We start from the raw sequence: 24,183 nt of genomic DNA, 5'->3' as shown, positions 1-24,183 counted from the left end.
GTTCATGCTGTCATCTCACACCGTGAAAGTTCCTGGTTCCCATAACCAATGGGGAACCTTCTGGGAAGAGTTCACATGTCATTGTAACTGTTTGTTATTCTTTATCTTTGATCTCCGTAAAATACTTTCAGTCACATCTGTGTGAAATGTTCTGCACGAATAACCATATCTTGTCTTTGCTTTTTACTAATAATCTCAAAGACTGTGGTTAAACAAAATCTAAAAATATCTTCCTATTCATATTATTTTACCGGATTTCTTTTATTTTAATTATTTTGGAATTAATTGGAATGCTGAAACGTGATTTTTATATCCTTTATTATACTGATTATATGACATGATAAGTTAAAGCACGGAATTTCGTTTGACGGAATAAACTTTTGGGAATCTGTTCCCTCATGATGGGCAGAGACAGTTAACCTGATCTGGAGCAGACTTGTTCACTCACATAAGTTACCATTTTGGGACTTAGGGTGAGACAACAGGCCCTAGAAATGTATTTCAAATTTTCTCAAGCCGAGCTAAACTGTGGTTTCCTTCCTTCCCAGGGTATAGATTAACCATGGAGACACCTTAGGATGTTCACAAATGGCATAACTTTTCTAACCCTAACTGTGGTTAGCAAACCCTAATTAGGGGCCTTAGGGTGAAACAATAGGCTGTTGGAAAGTAGGAAATATGCTACTAAAGCATGGTAAACTGGTTTCCTATCCTATATTGGAGCAGACCTGCCAGAAAAACACATGTTGATGCTTGAAAATGCCATACTTTTCCTAACCCTAGCTGTGGTTAACAAACCCTAATTTGGGGGGTTAGGATGAAACAACAGGCTGTTGGAAAGTAGGAAAAATGCTACTAAAACATGATAAGTTGTGGTTTCCTATCCTATAGCGGAGCAGACCTGCCAGAAAAACACATGTTGATGCTTGAAAATGTCATAATTTTTCTAACCCTAACCCTACCCTCAGGTTGCTAACCCTAATTTCAGGCCTTAGGTTGATAATACAGGCTGTTGGCAAATAGGAAATCTACTACTAAAGCACGGTAAACTGTGGTTTCCTATCAACCGGGGGAGCAGACCTGCAATAAAAACACATGTTGATACCTGAAAATGCCATACTTTTTCTAACCCTAGCCTCATGTTGCTAACCCTAACCCTAATCCTCCCACCCCTACAGCCCTAACCTTAACCCTCGACCCCCTACCCTAAATCCTCCCCTTTTTTATCCCCAAGCACTAAGCCTAAATTCTAACCCCATAATCTTAGAACATCAGTTCTGTTCATAACTTCTGGCCTAACCTTAACCCCTGACCCCCAAGCTTCAGTCAGAAGTTTAACCTCTGAGCCTAAGCCATGGCTCTAACCATAACCCATAACCCTCAACCCCCTACCCCAGTCCTTACATTAACCCTAGACCCCCAGCTCCCTACCTTAGCCCTTACCTTAACCCTAGACCCCCAAGCCATAACCCTAATTCCCCAATTCTTTTAGCTTGGACCTTAACCCTTGATCCCCTAACCCTAGCCCCAAATTATCCCCAGGCCCTAACCCTAAACTTTAACCCCCATCAGCTTATTCATAAACCCCGGGCTCTCAATCCTCAGCCCTGACCTTGGCTCCTGATCCCCTATCCCAGGCCCTGACCACAATTTCCACTCCTTATGGGTAAGCCCTAATAAAGGTTATCTCCTGCATTCTCACCAATTAGGGACCCTAATTTTAACTGTTTTTATTTGATCCAACAACCATCAGTATCAGATGGGGATGACGGTCACTCATCAAAGGCAGAAAAAGGAACCTCAATAAATAAAGATACCTGAATGGGGGTCTATTAAAAAAAGTTTATTTTTTATTTATCTTAATTATTTATTTGTTTATTAATTCATGTATCTAGCCATCTATTTTTATTAATTTATCTATCAATATATAATTTTTAGATAGTTTTAAATGGGAGGGAACAGACCAAGGGGATTAATTAGGTAATTAGGTAACTCCATGCTGAATTTTACTAATGTGAGAGGGGTATGCCAAAATGGACATTAATTAGATAAATATGGATGGTGATGGGCATGTTAATATTAACTGTAAATAAAAACATAGATGTATATATGTGTGTATATGTATGCTTTCTCCTTCTAACACCTTAACCAACAGTCTTCCCCTTAAAAATAACAAAGGGGGTGATATAGAGTGGGAATGTCCATTTGGGAACATACTGTGCTCCTTAATTAAAGATAGCTTAATGAAACAGGGAAATAGGCTAGACCTCGGATTAATTCTTTAGCTGAGGGTGTTATCAGATAGCGATGGGGGTATAAAACACTGAGTCTTGATGTAGGAGACCAGGGTTCAAGCCTCTCTAGAACTTCATAAGAAAATGGGACTTGGGGGACAGAAGTTGAATGGAATATGCATGGGATATATTTCAATAATAATGATGATCCATAGGAGTGGAGAGATGATATGTAAATTTGTCCATATAGGAGGACAGGGGACTGTATTAAATTATCAAATGCCAGGTCCTAGGAGTGTTGATCAACAGATTGGTGAAGGCCTTGCTCTGAGTTGGAGAGATGGCTGAGGAGTTAAAGCAAAGACTCTGGTGTTGAAGACCTGATCTTGAATCCCAGATAGGTATTTGAATGAACCTCAGTCCTCTGTTTTTTTTTTTTTAGACAAGGTGCATGATAAGTCATGGCCCATTATTTATTTATTTATTTGTTTATTTATTTATTAATTTATTTATTAATTTTATTCATTGACCTATTTATTGGAGAGGGATTTCTATGATGGGTAATATATATCACTTAAGCAGGCCCTTAGCAAACTGTGCTTTTCTTTTCCGAACCCACCCCCAGGTTTTTATTGTTTGTAACCTAAATCTTAAGCCTATCTGAACCAGTGCCACTGCTGGATTGGGTAGTTCATAATTTGAAATTTGGGGGAACCAATGAAAAGGTGACAGCTCATCCAGTTGGTAGTTCATCCAATCATCAGCCGACAACATCACATTTGGGAGGTTCTAAAATGGTGACTACACCTTATAGGTCTGATTCCTCTGATGAAGCAGTTTGGCTGTGAAATGTCAGAAAACTTTCTCAAACAGATGAAACAGTGATTTTATTCCTTTAATGTTTTAAAGTTCTTTTATTAAATAAAGTTTGGGTTTTTAACTTCACCAAAGGTGGGGTCTCACTTGAGTACACAGCAACAAGAGCCCTCAGGGACACAAACTGCCCTGGCATCAACTTGGGAACTGAATGGTATTGCCCCATAAGAGCATTTGTTCTGGCATGGACTGAGATTTTCAGACATTTCCAGAAGAGGACCACGAGACGATGATGACGACGGAGGAGAAGAAACCGTCCAGTAACAGATTCCACTAGAACAAGGCCCATGGTGGGACAGTGATGGGAGCCTGGATGGGTGAGACCCTGTCATAGGGCATTTGATTGTTTCATTTCCTGACTGTGTATCCTTGGGTGGGGTTAAAGTAATGATTTCCCTAAAGAATAGGTTTGCTCTTTTAAAACACCTTAAAGACCAACAGCATGGGGAGGTAGGGTCACCAGTACCAGCAGTAATTAATGGGAAACCATTGGTCAGGAACAATGTTAAAACCTATTATAAAACCGACAGGTGGGGAAATTTATAAAACCTTCAAGTCTAAATGAACGTACGACAGAGCATATTATACAGAATACTAATATGTGGATGGAAAGGAATATGATGATTTTACAGGAACATTATGGGGGAGTGTTGGAAATGCTATTACAAATGGTTAAGGGGTAGGATGGAAAGGAATGGGAAACTGCCAGAAAAATGGGCAGCATTAGTAACTCACTTTAGTACAGTTGGGGTTAGCTTTCTCAGGATCTCCGGGTTAGAGCCAGGAGTCACTTGGTCTACAAATCAGAGGAAGGAGAAGGAAAGGCAATGGACTCCAAGGGTGGACATGGGTTCCTAATGGGTTTAATGAGAAAGAATTGGAAATGGTGGTTGACTAGATGACAGGTTGGAGTAGGCTCCATTCTCTTGCGTTCCTCAATCTCTTTTCTTTTCCTCTCCCCTCTTCTTTAGTTTTATGGATGTATAAATGCATTTCTAACCCTCAGCTGCTACCTGGAACCAAAAACTTAGTCTAAACTTTGGATCTTAAAATACCCCTAATACCCACCTAGTCCTTATAACTCCTGATCCCTTACCCAGAGCTACAACTTTTACTAAACCTTGGCCCTAACCTTAGTTCTCACCCTAACCCCCAACCCCTTGCCTCAGCCCTTACCTTAACCCTAGACCCCAAGCCCCAACCCTAGCCCTTACCTTAACCCTAGGTCCATAAGCCATAACCCTAGCCTCAGGTTGCTAACCATAACCCAAATTTGGGCCCTTGTTATGATACCACAGGCTGTAGGTAAGTAGGAAATATGCTACTAATGTATGGTAAACTGTGGTTTCCAATCCTATAACGGAGCAAACCTGCCATAAAAACATATGTTAATGCCTGATAATGCCATACTTTTTCTAACCCTAGCCTCAGTTTGCTAACCCTAACCCTAATTTGGGGCCTTAGGGTTATACAACAGGTGGTTGGAAAGCAGGAAATATGCTACTAAAGCCTGCTAAATTGTGCTTTCCTATCCTACAGAGGAGAACTGTCAAAAAAACACATGTTGATGTCTGGACATGCCTTAATTTTTCTATTACTAACCCTAGCCTCATATTCCTAACCCTAAAACTAATTTGGGGCCTTAGGGTTATACAACAGGTGGTTAGAAAGTAGGAAATATGTTTCTAAAGCCTGCTAAATTATGATTTTTTTTATCATCCGGCAGAGGAGATCAAGCATAAAAACACATTTTGATGTCTGGAAATGGCATAATTTTTTCTAACCCTAGCTTCATATTGCTAACCCTAACCCTAATTTGGGGCCTTAGGGTTGTACAACAGGCGGTTGGAAGGTAGGAAAGATGCTACTAAAGCCTGCTAAATTGTGGTTTCCTATCCTATGGGGGAGGAGATCACTCATAAAAACACATTGATGTCTGGAAATGCCATACTTTTTCTAACCCTAACTCTAGTCTCATATAGCTAACCCTAATTTGGGGCCTTCAGGTGAAACAACAGGGTGTCGGAATGTAGCATATATGCTACTATTACATGTTAAACTGTGGTTTCCAATCCTTTGGGGGAACAGAACTATCACAAAAACACATGTGGATGCCTGAATATGCTATAATTTTCCTAACCCTAGTCTCAGTTTACTAACCCTAATTTGAGGCCTTAGGGTGAAACTTGGAGCTGTTGGAAAGCAGGAAATATGCTTCTAAAGCAAGCTACTGTGATTTCCTATCCTATGAGGTACCTGAACTATCATAAAAACATTTTGATGTCTCAAAATGACATACTGTTTCTAATCCTACCCCTTGTCTCAGTTGCTAGCCCTAATTTGGGGAACTTAATCGCTGGTACTTGTGACTAGTGACATGGTATATTGCAACAGCAATAAAGGGTTTGAATCAAATCAAATCAAATCAAATTAAGGTGACAAAACAGGCCCTCGATTTTTTTCCAAAATGTATCAAACCAAGCTAAACTATGGTTTGCCTCCTTTCCTGGGGCCACATTTATCATAAAGACACCTTAGGGTTTCTCTAAATGGCATAACTCTTCTAGCCCTAGCTGTAGTTAGCTAGCACTAATTTGGGGACTTTAGGGTGATAGAACACCCTTGAAATGCATTTCCAAATCTATTATACCCAGTTAAACTGCGGCCTCCCTCCTTACTGGTGCCTAGATTCATCATAAATGGTACCAGCACATCACAAAAATGCTTTAGCATGCATCTAAGAGTCAATAACTTCCTAAGACTAACTTTTCCTAATTTTTGCTGCTTCTGATTTAAACAGAATTCCGGGGTGGAGTTGTGGTTCTGAGGCCTGGGACCTGTGCTGGCAATTGGAACTTTGCTAGCTTGAATCCCGTGAATGCCAGGAGTAATCAAACTCTGTTGGGCTCTTGAACAAAGCCCTTAACCTGCAATAACTTCTTCCTCGTTTTAATGTTATTCTACATCCAGCCCTAGAAGAAGGTCTTCCAACTTACAGGGAAATTTGTGGGTTGTTGACAAGATTGGCACTCCAGCCGCTGGAAAAAACTAACACTGTCCCTGTTGGATTAGTGTGGTGCTGAGGTATCACCTGCTGCACTTTCGATCTCATTCCTGTCATGTGGTAGGCATGGCTATGCACCGTAATCGGTACATGTTCCTTACCTTACCTCTGTGGTACACAACAGGGTTTTTGAAAGTTTAAAAAACCAGTCCCATCTTGCCATCCTTGGCTGGTGTATGCTAGAGTTACAAAAACACGTCAGTTCTGGAAAGTGTTTTTAGTATATGACTGTATGTCAACAGCCAGGATAGCAGTTCTCAATACCCTGTCATGTGATTGTGGTTTACTTTGTGACGACAAAGCGGTGTGTTCATCTGTACAGATTGGGCCCTGAGGATGAGGGTCCTCATCATGAGTTACTCCATTGAACATTTACAAAGGGTAAACCGGATTAGTGTCTCAGGATGTTCTGCAGGTAATTGCAGTTATAATATTATAGTATGTATATCACAACATCTGCTTCCACATTATTAGGCTTATTGCATACAATTAGGATACCTGTCGGTGTACTCCCCCCACTCACTAGTGGAACAACAATTGTAAAATACATCATGGCAAATATGAAATGTACATTCTGCTATCATAAGTAATAACACATGAATGTTTTTCTAATTTGACGAAGTTAAACACGGTACTGTAGCATAACAGTTTGGAGGACCATCATTGTAGCATTTCTGAGTTTCACTAATGACATTTTTTTTGCAACACTGAATTTAACATCTAAGAAGTATGCAACACAGACTGGTGGTTATGAAGATCTCTGTGGCTTTGTCGTTTGTGCCGAATGTAACGGGTCGCGTTTATGTTACGCGTGGCGAAGGCGCCACCTCCAAATGCATGTTTGTGTAGCAGGATGCGTGTTTGAGTGAAGCAAAGAGCACAGAGATGCGCCGTAGTGCTCAGCTGCAGTCGGGAATCCCACGAGCCTCACAAGGGAGCTGCACTTTATTAGATACACAGACAGCAATTATTTACAAAATAAGCCCACTGTCACTGGTGTTTGCCCACAGGAGATTTACATTTGTAAGAGATCACCATGGCAACAACATTGATTTATTATTATGCATTTTAATGATTTATTTTTCTTCATCATTCATAGTCACACTACTCTACAGACAGAAACATCAGTCTCAAAAAAATAAAAAGTTTGCTCATGGGAACAGCATCAAACACCTCTGGTCTCATATTAGTCAAATGCAATGCTCTTTCCTTAAAGACCACAGAAAACACATCATGCCTTCGCCACTATACATGGAGTATTAAAAAAATAAAAATCTTGATAGATTTAAACCTTTTAGAACCTGACATTTATATATTAAAAAAGACTATTGTTGACCAAATTTTGTGCCGTGCAATTTCTCAAAATACACATGCATTATAACCATCATATATTTCATTTAAGTTTAACCCCAAAGACATGTTTGACATAAAGTACTGTGGACTTTTTTTTTTCAGGATGATTCAGTTTATTTACAGGTGAATCTTTATTCCACTGCTATGAGTTTAATCCACTTACACATTCATATGAAAATCTGCAAGGGAAGCGTACAGTTCCTTAGGTTAAAAAAAAACAAAAACAGATTTTTGAAGTGTACCACTGCAAAAGATAAAGTACATTATAACTCCTATTGACCTTGAATTAAATAGGAAACAGGAGAGATATTGGATTCTGGTTTCCCCAGTTGGCTTGGGGTCATATGGTTCTAGGGTGCACTCAGGTAAGGAAGCAGTGCACACATTTATTTACTGCCAAATACAATAAACCTTATTCCAATCACTAAAGTGGTCTTGGCTGTGAAGAACTGGATCTGTTAGTATGGTTATACCGTTCTAATTAACCCACACAGCTCAAGGATAAGGGGCACCACTGAAGGGTGCAGTGCTGATGTGCATACAGACAACCCCAGTTCCAGTCCTAAAGCTGCTTCATTTACAGCTTATAGCATGAAGTACATACTCTTAAGACTGTGCTTCAGTTTCCAATGGGAAGCATCATGATTGCAGTATCTGTCCAATCGTGGCCTACAGCATGGCCCATTACAGTGGATGTGTCTCACTTACAAGGTTACAACAGCAGAAAACAGTAAGAATAAACGAAATAATGGCAGGGTACAAAAAAACTCAATTACAGAATATAGGGTCCAGGAGGTTGAACACCAGGCAGTGTGACAAGTAATGCTGATTGAATACCAGACATCATGTCAGCATCATACACAATGCAACCCGTGAACAGCAGTGAAGTTTTCTCAGTAACCCTGACAGACAGAAGAGCCAGACCAGAGAAGTATAACTGACTGTGAGCAGTCAGTCGAGCAGATAAACTATAGCATCCAAATGCAGATTTCAGAAACATTAACCCACCTTGATAAGAAATTACAGTTCTATTATAACAAAATGACTTTTCACACATATAAAGAGAAGGAAATCTTTCTCTTTCTAAAAGCACTTCAGATGTAGTCATTAATCACAAAGTCACCTGCTTCCTGAATTCTGAGTACAGATGCGTACAGGGGACAAAGATCATTTTAAATGCTGTCTGGGTACCTCAGAGACTTCACTGCACATCTGCATTAATAAACACACATGTATATAAAATACAAAAACTATCAGATGCTGTTGGCAAAAAGAGCAAATGACAATGTCAATTAAAAAGGAAACAGTGAATTCAAAAAGACTGTTGACACACCACATTCTGCAAATCAATAGAAAATAAATACAATCCAAATTTAGATTTTGCAAACAGTTTACACCACGTTTAATTTATCTGTACTGGGTGTATACACACACACACACACACACACACACACAAACATAATTATTTGAGACTAGATACAAAAATGTTAGTCCACCCACTACTGAAGAGGTCTTGGTTGTGAGTTAAAGGATCTATTAATATGGTATACCATCCCGATTAAAAAAACTGTACAAAAAAACTTTGAATATAAAAAAACCAAAAGATGAGGATTTAAATTTTACATTACATAATATTTATTCTATGTATTTCACACTTCCACACTATATATTAGTTTCATACACAAACAGGACTTGTGTTATATTTATATGTTATATACTCTTGTATGCTTTCCGTATTTTTTGTATCAGCTCTTTATATTAGATCTTTCCTGTGCTTGGTCAGCAAGGCAAAGCCATACTGGGCCAGATGGGCTCCAGCATGGCTCCTGTCCCTGAACCAGTGCATGGCATGAAGGTATTGAGGCTTTTTCAGACAACACTCTTTAGTTTCTAAAAACAGAATAACAGCAATATTCCGGTACACACTGGTGCCATAATATTTCCTTTGTGTGCTTCTTTGGGGGGGAGGACAAGTACATTTTCCTATCGTTTGGTTTAATTTGGACATCCCCAAAACCTCACAGAGCCAGGGGGAGCCAGGGCAGTCTAACAATTTTTTGTGATGTGAATTTTGCTGACTTTCTGAGGGTAACAGTCAAATCTTGCCTCTGGAACTCAGAGAGGGCCAACTTATTGCAATTCAACAACAGCAGCATGACATAAGTGGAAACCCACAATCTGATTTTTTTTTATCATTTCTTTAATTATTTATGGATGGATGTTCCAGGTTTCACATGTATATGAGAATTACACCTTCAATGTATAATTTATACATAATTTGTGCTACAGCCAGCTCTACAAAGCCACCTTGCTTGTACTGCCTTGCACCCTCTTCCCCCAATAAACCAGCCTGAAGAGTCCTATTGCAGTGCCACCACCACCCACAAGGGGGCACATGACTTAATATCACTCGATGTGAGGCATTGAATTTATTACGTGCATGCTTTTTATACAATATAAAAGTCATTAGAGCCAGTCTGATTTTGTTGGTACCCTTTGTCCTTCTCACCTATCTCACATCAACACAGTGGACATGAAATCTCAGATACAGTAACCATGACTAACAAGGGGAGCAGAGGTCAATGGATCGAAACCATCCTCTACTAAAACATGGTGACTAGTTCTTTGCAATGACCCATAACCCCCAGTCACCCCAGGGACTGTCTGACTCTGCTTTCAAGTGTATGTCACTTTTAATAAAAGCATCTGCTAACTAAACAAATTGTAGCAACATTGAGCACAGTGATGTTATGGTAATGCATGGTAGAAAAAGGCTATAGCTCTGGGTGACAATCTGTATTTTTCATCAAACTATAGGAAGATACCATTACACATTTTATGTGCACTAAATATACTGTACAACCTGAAAATGAGAAAAATCTGATCGTGGCTATAAGCTATTTATAGCTGGCATCTAGTTGGAAATGATAAAATTGTAATGAACTGTTTCCAACAGATTTACTGAGTGCTGCAGGTACTGTGATCAACTTTGCAAATCGAACACATTGCTAAACAATTCACAGTAATGTGCTTTCACATTAACATCAAAAGAATGTGCCTTAATTTTACATTCTTTTCGTACTCTAATCCAAAGATGGATCTATGTTATGTTTTCACAAACATTTCAGTGAAATAGACCGACGGGTTTACGTACTTTTTGGTAAAGTGTGCGAAGGTTGTGTTTCTCATCCAGCGTGAAAGCTAAAGGACATTGCTAATAAGGAACCCAATAATGTGGCATCCCAACTTTTGGTGACCAGCAGCGAGCTTCTACCCATCCATCATTCAGGAATCTACAGAAATCCACCTTTCCATTCTGAGCCTCAGTGGTCCCATAGAAGCCGCAGAGAACAGGGAAAAAATAAAAATGTACTAGTAATATTTCTGCTCAGGCTGATTTGGGCCTTTAGGTACGTCGTATTTGCCGGCAAAGGTAACAATTAGCAACATAAGGAACCATCTGCGAATGGTTTCATTAACCTAGCAGTTTTGCAGCTCTCTGCTGTGTGGCTGGCAGAATTCAGATGAGACAGTACTTTGATGAGCATGACGTGCCCCTAAAACTGCCCTGTCCCCAATGATGTCACAAAATATCGAACTGACTACATGACAGTCAAAATTTCCAAATATGCTAGAATATACTTAAGATAGTCTGGACTTTTTTAAATCCTCTGTAGTTATTCAAACCACATCCTTCCCCACAGAACAATCAGTCTGCATTTTTAAATAGTCTCGGACATTACGTGAAAGCAAGCAGGAGAAATCCATCGACTGAACTGAAAATCTCTGCCTAAGACGCGATACAGACGTAGTCTAGCACCGATATTTGGGCTGGACACAAGCAATAAAAAGGTTAAAATTCACACTTAGTTTTTTTTTGTATTGATTACTATTTTACTGGAAAGAGACAGCGGAATGTTACACACATGCCAAGCGCCATTCCACCACATTATTGCACTTCTGTCTTGGATATGTTCCCAACAGAATTATATGACATACTTAGTAAATGACCTGCAGATCTTTTCCCCAGAAATTTGGCATCAGTGGATGGGATCAGAATTTCTCCTTTGAGTTTTGCCAATCCATCGTAATCAGGATGGCAGTAAGAGACAAGAGACCCAGCACAATTCATAGAGCAGAGAGCGACAAGACAGAGTGCTGTGCAAAGGGGACGAATGAGACATAGCAAATGGGGCATATGCAGTGTTCTGAGCCTCTACAATCATGCTGTGATAAGGTGACTCTCTTTTGACTGGCTCCTGTTATTTTGTGTAAAAGTCAACATCATCATCTGGAACAATGTGCATCCAGTGATCAGCACCCAAAGGGACAAAGAAATGAAAAAAAGGGTCAGGTCATCCTTCTTGGTCCCAGTATCACACTCTTGCCTTGAAAGGAGTGGGAATGAAGATGGGGTGAGATGGATAAATCTTTGTGCTTTTATCTTGAGTTTTTTGGCACATCATGGAGCTTGGACTGAAACTCCTGAATCTTCCATCGTATCTTCATTGTCACAGCAGGTGCCATTCATTAGGGGGTTCATGATAGTATCTCATTCATATGCTCCTGGGGGGTTGTCATTGCTGCGGTTCAGTGTGCAGGGGGTGAGCAAAGCTGATGGTGAAAGGGTAGATGGTGAGCATGAAGGGGTGGCAAAGGCTGGAGAGGCAGAGGTCGCTGTGTCAGGGCGGGGGAGGGGCTGTTGTCCTTTAACTATGTTCTGGCAGGAGGTGGGGGGGGGGGAGAGGGCCTCAGAGCTCAGGCTGGAGACTGAGACTTTGGGGGCTTTGGTTGGGGGGATGGAGGCTGGCAAGGAGGAGGACAGCGCCCCCTCCTGGGGGAACCTCTTCAAGCGCAGGGCGAAGAGACTGTTAGAGGACGGTGGGGCCGAGGGTAGCGAGCAGCGCAAGAAGCTGATGATCTTGGTGCCAGAGATGAAGAGCGGCTCCGAGAGGCTACTGCTGCTGCTGCTGCCCAGAGCCTAGAGGCACAGTTCCCAGGGCAGGAGAAGAAGAGGAACGGGAGGAAGAAGAAGAAGAAGAAGAGGGAGCAGTTTGGGGGCAGGGTTTAGAGAAGAATACTGAAACAAAAAGAGAAGCTACAGTCTTAGAGTCGGAGAGATCGCCGCGGCATAATGGAGTCGTAGTTCTTCCCCTGAGTCCAAGACGTTGGAAGAACGTGACTATGGGCACACAGCGTGCACTGGAGCAGAGCGGCTCGGGGGGGCAGAGTACGAGCCGCAGATGAGCAGGGCCTCAGGGTCAGCGAAGGGTGGGCAGTGAGCGCTCAGAAGCCAGATAAAGCTGGGCTTGGGACGAAGAGGGTTTGGAGGAAGCAAGAGAGTGGGTAGAGAGTTCACTGCTGGGCCCACGTGCAGGGCGGCAGACAGACGGGGGGGCGCAGGGGGGTCAGGGGGGTCACCAGGTGTGGCGGGTGTGGAGAGACAGGCAGACAGGCAGGCAGGCATGTGAAAGGGCCAAGGGGTGAGGGGAGGAGGAAATAAGGGAAGAGAAAACAAAACAAAACAAAAAGAACAAACAGAGGAATTAATCAATAAGAAACCACATGCATGAAGCTAGCCCTGTGTACCTTAAACCTTTCTGAGAGCCAAACAAAAACATTTCTTGAAGACCCGTATAACATTCACAACTATGCATGCAACTACCGCACACTAAAGGACAGTACTGGCATCAGATTCATTTTCACGATTTTTCCAGTGGCTATCAGTGCTGATGTGAAAATGAACATTACAAGCGCAAGTTGTAATGCTAAAGTTGGCCTGTAGAGGGAGTACTGTTCTGGGAGCTTGCTGTCACTGCAGCAGCCTCTGACAATTTAAGGTCACATTCATACTGAAGTGCAGACACTTACCAGGGAGTGGGAAGAAAATGAGGGGAGGGAAACACAAGACATTATTTTCTGTTGTACCAGCGATCAGCATTTTATCTATCTCCAAACACACGGCAATGTTCTGGCAAAACAAGACGATACACAAAGAAGCGGCCCTATCCCTGCTTTTAATGTGTGATGAGGGAGAAGACAGCCAGTGCATGGATGGTGGGTGAGATTCATGGATGTTTATACCTAGACAAGATTCAAGGCTTGGCAAGATTTAAATCTACTTCATGCTCTTTGGCCTGGTTTGGCCAATGCCTGCAGACTGTTACAAACTGATGTACACTGCGGCACCATTTTGCCTGTTATGAATCTCCATCTTGTTACTTTCAGTACAAACTTCTGCAAATGACCTAAACACTGACTGAGGCTATTTGTCATTGCTCAAAAGCAGTGCTTCTCAACCCAGTCCTCAGGAACCCCTAGACGGTCCACGTTTTTGTTCACTCTCTGCTCTCTACATGCATGCAAAAGCAGCTCCCCCTCCAGCTATAAAAATGCGCATGTGTTACTACAGTGACTGTAAGAGCAAGCAGAGGGAGGCATCACAAGCCAGGGTTACTGAAGGCCACGCAGACCCAGGAAGATCATGTCAGCATTCAGCATGTTGCAGCCCTTAAGACCATGATTCACCCCTGACTTTAAGCTGAAGTTCTCAAGTTCAAGCACATTTCTGCTACAGACAGTGTGTCATTAACCTTTGGCTTTAGATGTATCTGTCCAGCCGTGACGTTTGCCTGAGACATGTAGCATTCATACCACCCTGCATGTGAAATGTTTTTTTTATTACTATTAAATAAGACCCTAATTGAAGGGTTTAGGACCCATTTAATACAGAAATGCAAATTATGAAATGAAAATGCTGGCAGCCGAACCATTTGAATACCTCAAATTACCCCAGCATTTGTAAAAAACATCCAGTATACCAATGTATTTTTTAACTCGACCACTAACACACTGTTTGGCTAATCAATACCTCACTGGCTTATTTTAACTAGCTAAGTAATTTAACTAGTGCTGAAAGCTGTGTTACTGTTAATTTGAATATATACTAATGTTAGAATGTGTTTTTTCTGAATAAACTACCCAGATAAATGACCTTAAGCATTTTCGTTGACTGCCTAAGACTACATGTATTTATGTGTGTGTGTGTGTGTGTGTGTGTATATATTTTTGTGGAATCATATACAACCACATCATGATCTTGTGTGGTTCAGCAGGTTGTTGTTCTGTTCCATTGTATTTCTCACCGCCTGTGAATGTGGGTGTGAGTCTTGGTAGGTAGGTGCCCTGTATTGGCGATGTCATTCTCACAGGAATAGGTTTAATGGGACATAATTCAGTTTAAACCAAGTGCGATTCTCCTAGATTTATGTGTTCTAGAATTAAATTTGGCCTATACTAATATGCATAAATATGTGGGTGGCCACTGATAAGAATTAACTTTAACAGCATGACACCACAGACAATTAGCCTCCCATTGCGGCTTCACATGACGAGCTGCCGTCACACTAGTGCAGTGATGTTATTATTGCAGTAACGGTACAGTAGCCTGGCTAGCAGGAGATTGAAGGAAGGACGCATTTCATACCAGCAAGATGTAACACCTTGTAGGTTCTAAAAACGTCTTTCGCAAAAATGAATTGCTGAGTCTGTTTCAGAAAATGATAATTGCGGAAATTAAATGTGTGACTGTATTTAGCTCCATCTAGTCCTGAGAAAGAATTAAAGGATAGATGACTGATTTCTGCTCCTGGGCTGCTCTGGGCAGGGTGCATGGTGAGGTGGGCACATGCTAAAAGGAATCAGCAAAGAGGCATGAGTGTGATGGAATCATTTCCAGGCCAGTGGAGATCTTTGTTTCCAGTATGATATCATGTGATTGGTGGGTTTGTCGTCTCTCTGCTCATCATGCTTGACTGCCACAGGGCTGTTAGTGAGGACTTGTGTGCAGTTCTGCCGTTTTCTATTTGCAACTGCACACATTTAATGATCTGGGTTATTTGCTTGAAATGGGCACCTACTGCTGTGTCCCTGGGCTGCACCCTTAGTTTTTATGGTATACCTGATGCTGAGGAGGAGTATATGGTTGACTTATATCAGAGTTATAACGAGCGTAGATTGCACCTTCTGACACAGTTCTGAGACAACACTGTATGAAAGCCCAGTAAGGAAAAAATGCAGGTTGACATTATATGGGCTTCCTTATATGGGCTTCCTTATATGGGCTTCCTTATATGGGCTTCCTTATATGGACTTCCTCTGGGTGACATTTTAATTAATACAATGTGAAAACTACACTGACTCATATTTATCATTTTTCATGATCAAAACACACAGACCTAAAACATGTCTGTCTCTGTAGGATTTCAAAGACACGTTTGTTTATTCCAGGTATCTCCAAGGACAACGTCACACGAGATAAGTACATTTCCGCACCATCTCATGAATTAATCTTGTTGAATCTATACACATCTTAGGGGCATATCTGGTACAGGGTCACAGGAAGCCTGGACCACCAGGTCCTCGCATGCAGATACGCCATGTGGGCAATTCAGACACAGCAGTTGATCAGTCTACTTGTTTCTAGACTGTGGAAGCCCACATGTGAAAGGAGAACATTCACACACAGAGTGAGGGCAGGATGGAAACTCGCAGCACCGAAGATGTGAGGCCTTTCTGCATTTTTTATTCCTCTGACAACAATTAAAGGAAAATATTAAATATTTAAGACAAATTTTACCGAACAGTGAACACTTTAAGTGCTATACAATTAAATAAGCCTTTCTTTCTGTTATATACAATGTTAGACATCTCATTATGGTTTGGTGCAGCATCCATGTTCCAGAACCATCCAGGAACTCTGATCCCACGATATGAGCTCAGAACATTTTGTTTCCCACAAAAGGATATAACCTGTGTAAGAATATTTTTTGAGTTTCAATGGTTATTCATCACACCCCGTTAATTCAGAAAAAACTCTTCTTCATTCTGGGCAAAGAAAGGCAGGTCCATAAACTCAACCACCTAAATACAAACAGCTCCCTTTCACCCCCAGGGGCCCATTTTTAAAAGGAGTTCTCTGACATCTTAACCAGCCCAATTTATGGCACGAGAATAAAATGAGGAATTGGAAACGGCAGCTCGAAGTGTAAAAGATGGAAATCTCCATGGCCCTTAAGCATCAAATAGGCAATAACAGTAAAGTCTGTACTGTGATGCACTCTTCTCGGATTAACACTGAGAAGTCCTGTTCCTGGTCATGCTTGTCTGCTCTAAAGAGTTTCCTAAGAGCTTTCTGACGCAGAAGCTCTAGCTCCATCTGCTCGACAAAAGTGACGAATATTAAAACAGAAGCCAAAGAGAGCCTGGGATTTTCACGAAGTTGGTCAGCTACAACTAGGAAAGATGTGATGGGAAATGACTGAGCGGGATGTACAGACAGTATTGAGTGCTACATGAGATTAATGGGAAAGCAGGCAATGTGGCAAAGGAGGCAAGAGGAGGACAAGGTCACTGTTTATACCATGTGCACCAGTCAAGAGGATGAGCTCACTGCAATCTCAGGAAAACAGACAGAAGCCATCCAAACAGTACCAACCTGTTTACACTTCCTGCTAAGCTAGAACAAGGCAGTTAATCTGCATGTGCTTAGACAAACAGCAACTAGAGCTGCAAATGATTTATGCAACGTGACAGAGGAGGAGTCAGCAGCAGCTGACAGACAGATGCTGAGCTCCAGGGTGAAGCTGCTACCCGGTTACTTATGTGGATGCATTACTGGATATATTCAGGCGCAGCATCTCACCACTACATCTGTACTTTCTTTTTAACCCAAAGTAATTCCTGCAATCTAAAAGACCACTGAGCATTCTTGCACAGCTTTGCAAATGACATATAAAAAGATCACATCCATCCATCTCCCCAGCCACTTCGCCCAGCTCCTCTGGGGGAATCCCGAGGCATTCCCAGGCCAGCCGAGAGACATAGTCTCGCCAGCGTGTCCTGGGTCTTCCCTGGGACCTCCTCACAGTAGGACATGCCCAGAACACCTCACCAGGGAGGCAACCTGAGCAGATGCCCGAGCCACCTCATCTGGCTCCTGTCAATGCGGAGGAGCAGCGGCTCTACTCTGAGTCCCTCCCGGATGACCGAGCTCCTCACCCTATCTCTAAGGGAGAGCCCAGCCACCCTGTGGAGGAAACCCATTTCGGCCGCTTGTATTCGCGATCTCGTTCTTTCGGTCACTAGCCACAGTTCATGACCATAGATGAGGGTAGGAACGTAGATCGACTGGTAAATCGAGAGCTTTGCCTTTTGGCTCAGCTCCTTGTAAAAGATCCCAGTGTAGTAAATATTTTAATGAGCTGCTTCACCGGCATCAGAACTTGAACACACTTACTTGTTAAATTGAACATACACAAGACAAATTCTAGTTACAGAGATGAAAACACAGGTGTGAAATTTGGGAGCTTTAAACGGCAAGTTTGTTATGCACCCTTAGACCTCCCTTTTCACCTGGGAAATACAGCGTCCAGCTACTTTGCTCACAGCAAGATGCTAAGAAGCTGACAGGTTGTTTTCTGTCACTATACTACTATAATGCATGATTTGACAGTTGCCAGGGAAAACCACTGACAGGCCACGGCAAGAATATAAACAAGAACACAAAGTATTAACATATCATAACTGTACTGGCTTCACAATGCTGGCTCACTGTATACAAACATCACAAAATATCTAAATAATCTAACACTTAGATTTCCCCTGATAATGGGCAAAGTTCCCAGAACAAAGCAAAAAAATGAAAACGTGGGCAGTGAGCTTCTTGGTTTCATGCCACCAGGCAACCTTTACACATATTTAAATCTTCCTCTCCATTAACTTCTCTTTTTTTCCCATTATTGTCATATGTAATGTTTTGTACTTTCTAAAAAAAAAAACTTGCATCATTTGACTTAATTCATTGTAGTCTTTTCTTTGCCAGTTTTGTGCCCTTATTACAATTTTGCATTTATGTTTTTGATTAACACATATACAGTACAGCACTTGGAGCTGCATATCAATGCACAAAAGGTGTTATATAAACAGTTATTATTTAAAGTGGTTATCTTTGTAATAAAAATGCAGTTCAGGCACAGCATACTCTATGCAAATTAGCATTGTCATACAAAAAAACTGTAGCATGAAAAGGGGGCATTTTATGAGTGTATAAGGATACATTCATTTTTTGTAAATTTTAACTGGAACTTCGCCGACACTAATCTTGTTTTTTGTCTGAGATGCTCAGTGCCTTGCGGAGGGCGCTGAGAGACTCAGCAGAGCCACTGGAAATCTCCCACCACAGGCTGCTAGTGTTCAGCACACAAAAGGCCACATTCTCCATCCGGAGAGCAATGGCTTGACTTCTCTGCTCCGTACCAACATCAACAACTTGAAATAAAGCTCTGGAGTGAGAAAGCAACATAGTACATCAGAGGGAACAACAGTGCTAAGTTTAAAGGCTGCTTTTTCAAGCCAGGTGGCTCCACGTATGGCTCGTTAAGAAAGCTGTGGATGTTAACACCCGCCTGTCTGAGGGAAACAAAAGACTAGCCATTGCTAAGTTTCCAAGATTAATGTTGGGCTAAAACCCAAGAGAGCAAGAGGATAGAAAATGCAGCCTTTGTGCTGTAGTGTCTTCTGCTGCAGACATCACCCCCCCCCCCCACCCCCCACCCCCAACTCGATCTTCCTGCATTTTCCTCCAGATGGATTGCAGTGCCCACGATGCGGTAAATTAAGATAGCCGTAAGGTCAGGCAATGCCTATATGCACACTACGGCGTTATGTAATCATGGAGGCTGTGCCCTGCTAATATTAAAAAGCATAGTTCGGAAATAAATACATTTGTTTTCATTTAAAAATAGGGCTGTCTATTTCTTGAAGTTGGCTATACTGAAGAAATTTGCTAAAATTTGCTAGAATGTGCTAAAAATACCCCTTAAAGAGGAGTGATCAATGTGGACTGAGGACACGCATTAGGCACAGTGTTAGTGTGAAATGACACAGAAAGAAGCAGATTTCAGCTTCCAGAATAGTCCGGCTCCCAGAAGGGTGACCAGCCCCACGTCCCTTCAGCCCTCTCTCTCTAAGCATGTGTCCTATTTAGCATGGCAGAGTCACACGTGGCAAAAACACAGGCGGCTGCTTCTACCCCCAAGCCCCCGACACTTTGTATTGCTAAGTCTGCCTGACGAGACACTCTCCAAGCTCAGTATCAGAGTGAAGTAAAGCGGGAGGGGGCCAGTAAAGGCAATGTGGGGGTGGGGTACAGCACAGAGCAGGGATGCAGGAGGCAGCAGTGGGATGATGACGGGCTTGGATGCTCTGCTAATGAACCCAGAAGGGAGAGCTGATGGATATGTAGAGTATGAAGACACTAGCAGGCTGCAGTGTAAGGGGGGCGGGGGACAGGGAGACCCCAGGCAGGCTGAAGACACGGAGATATGCATCTACATGAGAAGGGAAGGTATCCATAAGAAACAGGGAACGGCAAAAGCCCGGCTTGCTTCAGCCGTCCTCCCCTGGGTGATGGTTCAGCCTTCGCATCCCGGCAATAACTGGATGCTCTCCAGCGGTCACTAGATACCTGGCAGCATCCTGCAGTGGTGGGCAGAGATCTCTGTGGGCAGCCTTGCCCCGGGGGGCGCTGAGCCGTTCGTGCAGAAAGAGCAGTTAAGTCAGAAAGGAATTTGCAGAAAGACAGGGGCAGAAAGTCCTCTGTGTGCTTGATGAAAGAAGAAAAGATCCAGGGGGCGATGGGGAGGAGGGGCACATATTTAAACATGCAGTCTAGGGAAGGATGGGGGAGTTTAGCTAAAGGGAATCATACCAAAAAATGAGTCTTCAGATTTTTCAGTCCAACAGTGGCTAGTATCATCATGGCACTGCAATGCTCCCAGGGGGAAACAGCGTTCTGCCCCAGTGGCCCCCGCCACCCTGATCTCTGACCTACATGGTCGGACCAAAGGAGGGCCCGAAACTGTGCCGGGGACTTTACAGTGGGATCCAGTGATCTGCAGATATCTGGACCGCTAGGATTTCTTCCTTTTCCATTAGGCTCTGTTACAATCACCGAGCAAAGTACAGAAGCTAATGATGCAGTGCAGCAATAATCAAACATCCCAAAGCAAAATGAGAATACACCACAGGACAGATATTATATCACATGGCAAAGGCTACATCACCCTCTGCCTTCTCTCAGTCAACATTTTTCAGTTCACACCGAACAACAGCAAAGAGTCACTAGTGAATACAGGTCTACCGTTTACCGACCTAAATGGAGACTTGGAGCTCAGCCCAAGCTTCTTGCCGTACATACAGATGTGTCTCCCTAGGAATTCTGATCCTTTCATTTGATTCCCACCCAAGTTACAGCGTTTACAATTCCACACCGAGCTCCCAGCTGCCCAGCACAAGCCTGAAGTTCAACGTGACATAACGGCATCCTTGTAGAGGTTCTCTGCCAACTGGCCACTCTCCCAGTGCATTGTAGGTAACATGTCACATGTGGGTGCTCTGGAGTCGTAAGAGGAGATTGTGCAGTGAGATGCCTTACAGTAATACCCCCAGCTAAATTAAAGCAGAATGAAGCTGTGATGGGCATTTTCAAGCTACGACACCGTTAGCAGCTAGACGAGGCAGCTCAGACAGGAACCACGGTTGGGTCCATCCATTCATGTAAGCAGAGCACATTCTTCCATCTACTGCATTTTTCCTGTATGTTGCTCTACATGCTGCACTATTTCCAATAATTTCCTGTTAGGGGACTGGTGCACCAGACCATAAATCTTGGAAATCTCACCCACAGAGTTTAGCTAAAGCATTGATTTGTCTGCCAGCAGTGGTCTTCCAGACTAATGGAACGTCATTAATACACGGATGTGAGACAAGCTCTAGCAGCTGTGTGCATGCACAAATTCGACGTGTCTTAAAAGCATGTGTGGGAAATTAAAGATTTTATGGCTGCTCCATGTCTTCCTGGATAAAGCACAAACACCTGAACATTATAGTCCTCTAGCTGCAAAATTGCGTAACTTTCTAAAGTGTGACTCTTCCTGGAACTAACCATTAACCATTACTCTCCCTGCTGCCCAGTCACAGAAAATTTCCCTCTGAGCACCATAGAAAGCATCATCTTGATGTGCTATTATGCCATTTCTGTAATACTGTTTACCATAATTTAGATATTGTGGTACAATATGTGTACCCAGTGATTTATGATGCTACTTGTTGTAATGCAGGAAAGTGCTGTTTCAATGCTGGGGGGGGATGACTTGGAGCTTCCTCTGTAATTATGTTGACAATGTCAAGGCCATTTTTTTTCAGGGGGGTATACATGTACTCTTTCTATCTGATTGCATAAGGGCTCTTGGACAAAATTACCCCAGCCTCCTAAGGGAATTTCAAGGGGTATCAGCGGCACTATATCTGTAAAGAGATGACAGTATCTGCAGCAGTGTGAATTATTCTGGGACATCACCAGGTATTAGGCATACAGAGGGGCCCACCTGACACAGATGCTCACTGAGAAGAAGCATCAGAGACCCCCCCACCCATCCTGACCCCAGCTCCACATTTTTGAGCCTCTCTGGTTTTAGGCCAGATTGGTTAAGGGCTGTGACTTAGCAAGGCTGCTTCAGCTGATAAGGCCCTCGACATAGATCAGACCAGAAACCCAGCCAGAGGGACCACCCCACTTGATTACCATCATCAGTGCTCCACATCCACCTCCATCACTGCATTCTTCTCTTTCACCCACTTATTTCGCTCTGTCTGTCAAGTACTCCTCCCTCTCATTGCCTACAATCATAATTTAACTCTCATTTACTCTCTGCCTGCCAGTATCCCTTAAGTTTCACTGCCAACCTTATAACAATTCTTACCTATTTATCCCCTTTTTTCCCCTGTACCATGCATTATACAGTTACTTCTGGAGTCTGGAATGTAAGATTAATCTCCAGACAGAAGCCCCAGGCCTTATTGACTGAGGAACAGGAAGCCTGGGGCATTCAGCAGAGGCTGCATGCAGTAGTGGTCAGACAGGGTGCAGAACACTTCCACATTTATCTGCCTATTTTTTTTCCAAGGCTGTGTCAGTAATGTGAATTTGAAATCAAATTCCCGAGATTATTGTAACTAGCAAGGGCTCGGGATGAGGTGATGGTGCAGTATGGTCGTCAGGGAGATCAGAGGTAACATAGCAACAGAGCACATGGAAACGTGGCAAAGGAACGGATAGGGTAGAGGGCCAGGAATCCAGGGCCCCACACTTGGCAGCATTCAGCTTACTTGGCATAGTAGAGGAGCCCCAAAAGTTGACCAGTCCTCCCTCATTAAACATCCGTCACAATAGTAGATCACTCAACCGCCATCACTTTGACTCCTGTTGGTTTGGAAGGAGTTTGACACAACGTGTACGTCACTGGGTAGCGCTGGGCACTGTCAACGAGCGACCACCTAGTGAACGTGAGCACCTTCGCTGTGCCAGCACGCCGTCAACGTATGTGACAGACGCCCGATAGCGCAGAACGTCGTCCTTCTGCAGTCTGACGTGAACGGGTAGCACCAGGGGGCGACAGAGGGTTTCGGAGTGGGGCGGAGGAATCGGCAATGGTGCGACAGGTAAAACGTCAGTGACAGCAGCGGGGCGGAAGGTGGAAGGGTCGTTAGAAGTGAAATACCTGCGGCTGGCCCTGGATCTTGAGGAAGTCCTCTCGCTGCTTGGCCGGCTTGCCCTTCTCCGGATTGCTCTGCTGCAAGTGCTTGAGGCGTGAGGTGGCGGTGGGGTGCGGGGCTTTGCCCGAGCTGGGGGAGAAGCCGCTTCCGCTCTGCAGTAAAAGGGGAGGCCACGTGAGGGAGTGAGCTCACGCAAATCATGCTGCCACTTGCCCTTATGACCACCTCACACATTAATATTAGCATATTTTTTTCCCCCTTAGTCATATCAAGAAAGAACAAGGTCAGGTCAGGAACTACTAGTCTGAAACATGCAGTACCAAGTGGAAAAAGGCTGGATTTGTGTGATTGTAACCAGGATGGGGAAGTACATGAGGAATAGTAATGTAAGGAAATGGTGACAGGGTTAGCTCACTTAAAATAAGCCGCTAAAAAGCTAGCGAATCCTATGACAAACCATACAAGTAATTCCAATATTAATACAATACATGAATGCCAGGGGGGTTTAAAAGGTTTATCATTATCTTTTTTGGGTCTGTTCACTGAGTTTATCGCAACCAAAAAGCTCTGGATTTTTGTTAAATAATGGCTAGTTAGAGGGTTGGAGACTACTGATACAAAACACCTTTTTATTTTTATTTTACTCTCACCAGACGTATCTTCACTGAAACAGAAATGTTTGGACGTTAGTCCTTAAGGCTCTGTTATGTAGCTGGTACTATCTTTAAATCCCAATCTTTTTACAATGCATTCTGAAGGGGATGGGGGAAAATGGGCAATGGAACAAAGTAAAAGATTCTTTTATGGAATTCTTGTTGACTCTACAGTATGACGAGAGAGGGCAGAAACAATTGTAGGAGGTGACATGAAAACCACCTGATTGGCTGACTCTGTTCCTGATTAAAGCATCACTCAAGGTCGTGGAATGAGATGGGAAAAACAAATCACATTAGAAAAACAAACCTTAACAGTACAGTGGCAGTGGTTTATTAATACTGAAAAAGTAGCCTTACACCCAGAAGTGCAATACTCTCTGAGGAC

General features: G+C 42.8%; 1 protein-coding gene across 2 annotated transcripts in view; it reads right to left on the bottom strand.

The window, feature by feature from the left end:
• Positions 1-7,222: 7,222 nt before the first annotated feature.
• The window catches only part of LOC125742694 (SRC kinase signaling inhibitor 1-like), a 123,850-nt gene continuing 106,889 nt past the window's right edge, over positions 7,223-24,183 (bottom strand). Inside the window, exons 21-22 of one of the 2 annotated variants that reach the window (XM_049014938.1) lie at positions 23,148-23,294; positions 7,223-12,888 (exon numbers count right to left, since the gene is read on the bottom strand). In XM_049014938.1, coding sequence (XP_048870895.1) covers positions 12,883-12,888; positions 23,148-23,294 — 153 coding nt within the window. In that variant the 3' untranslated portion in view covers positions 7,223-12,882. Of the gene's footprint in view, positions 12,889-19,152; positions 23,295-24,183 lie in introns of those variants that run through there. The other variant, XM_049014939.1, reaches the window with a different exon arrangement.

Source organism: Brienomyrus brachyistius, chromosome 5, assembly GCF_023856365.1.
Source record: "Brienomyrus brachyistius isolate T26 chromosome 5, BBRACH_0.4, whole genome shotgun sequence".
NCBI classification, from domain to species: domain Eukaryota; kingdom Metazoa; phylum Chordata; class Actinopteri; order Osteoglossiformes; family Mormyridae; genus Brienomyrus; species Brienomyrus brachyistius.
The sequence above is the reverse complement of the archived record's forward strand: the minus strand, read 5'-3'. Positions and strand labels throughout refer to the sequence as shown.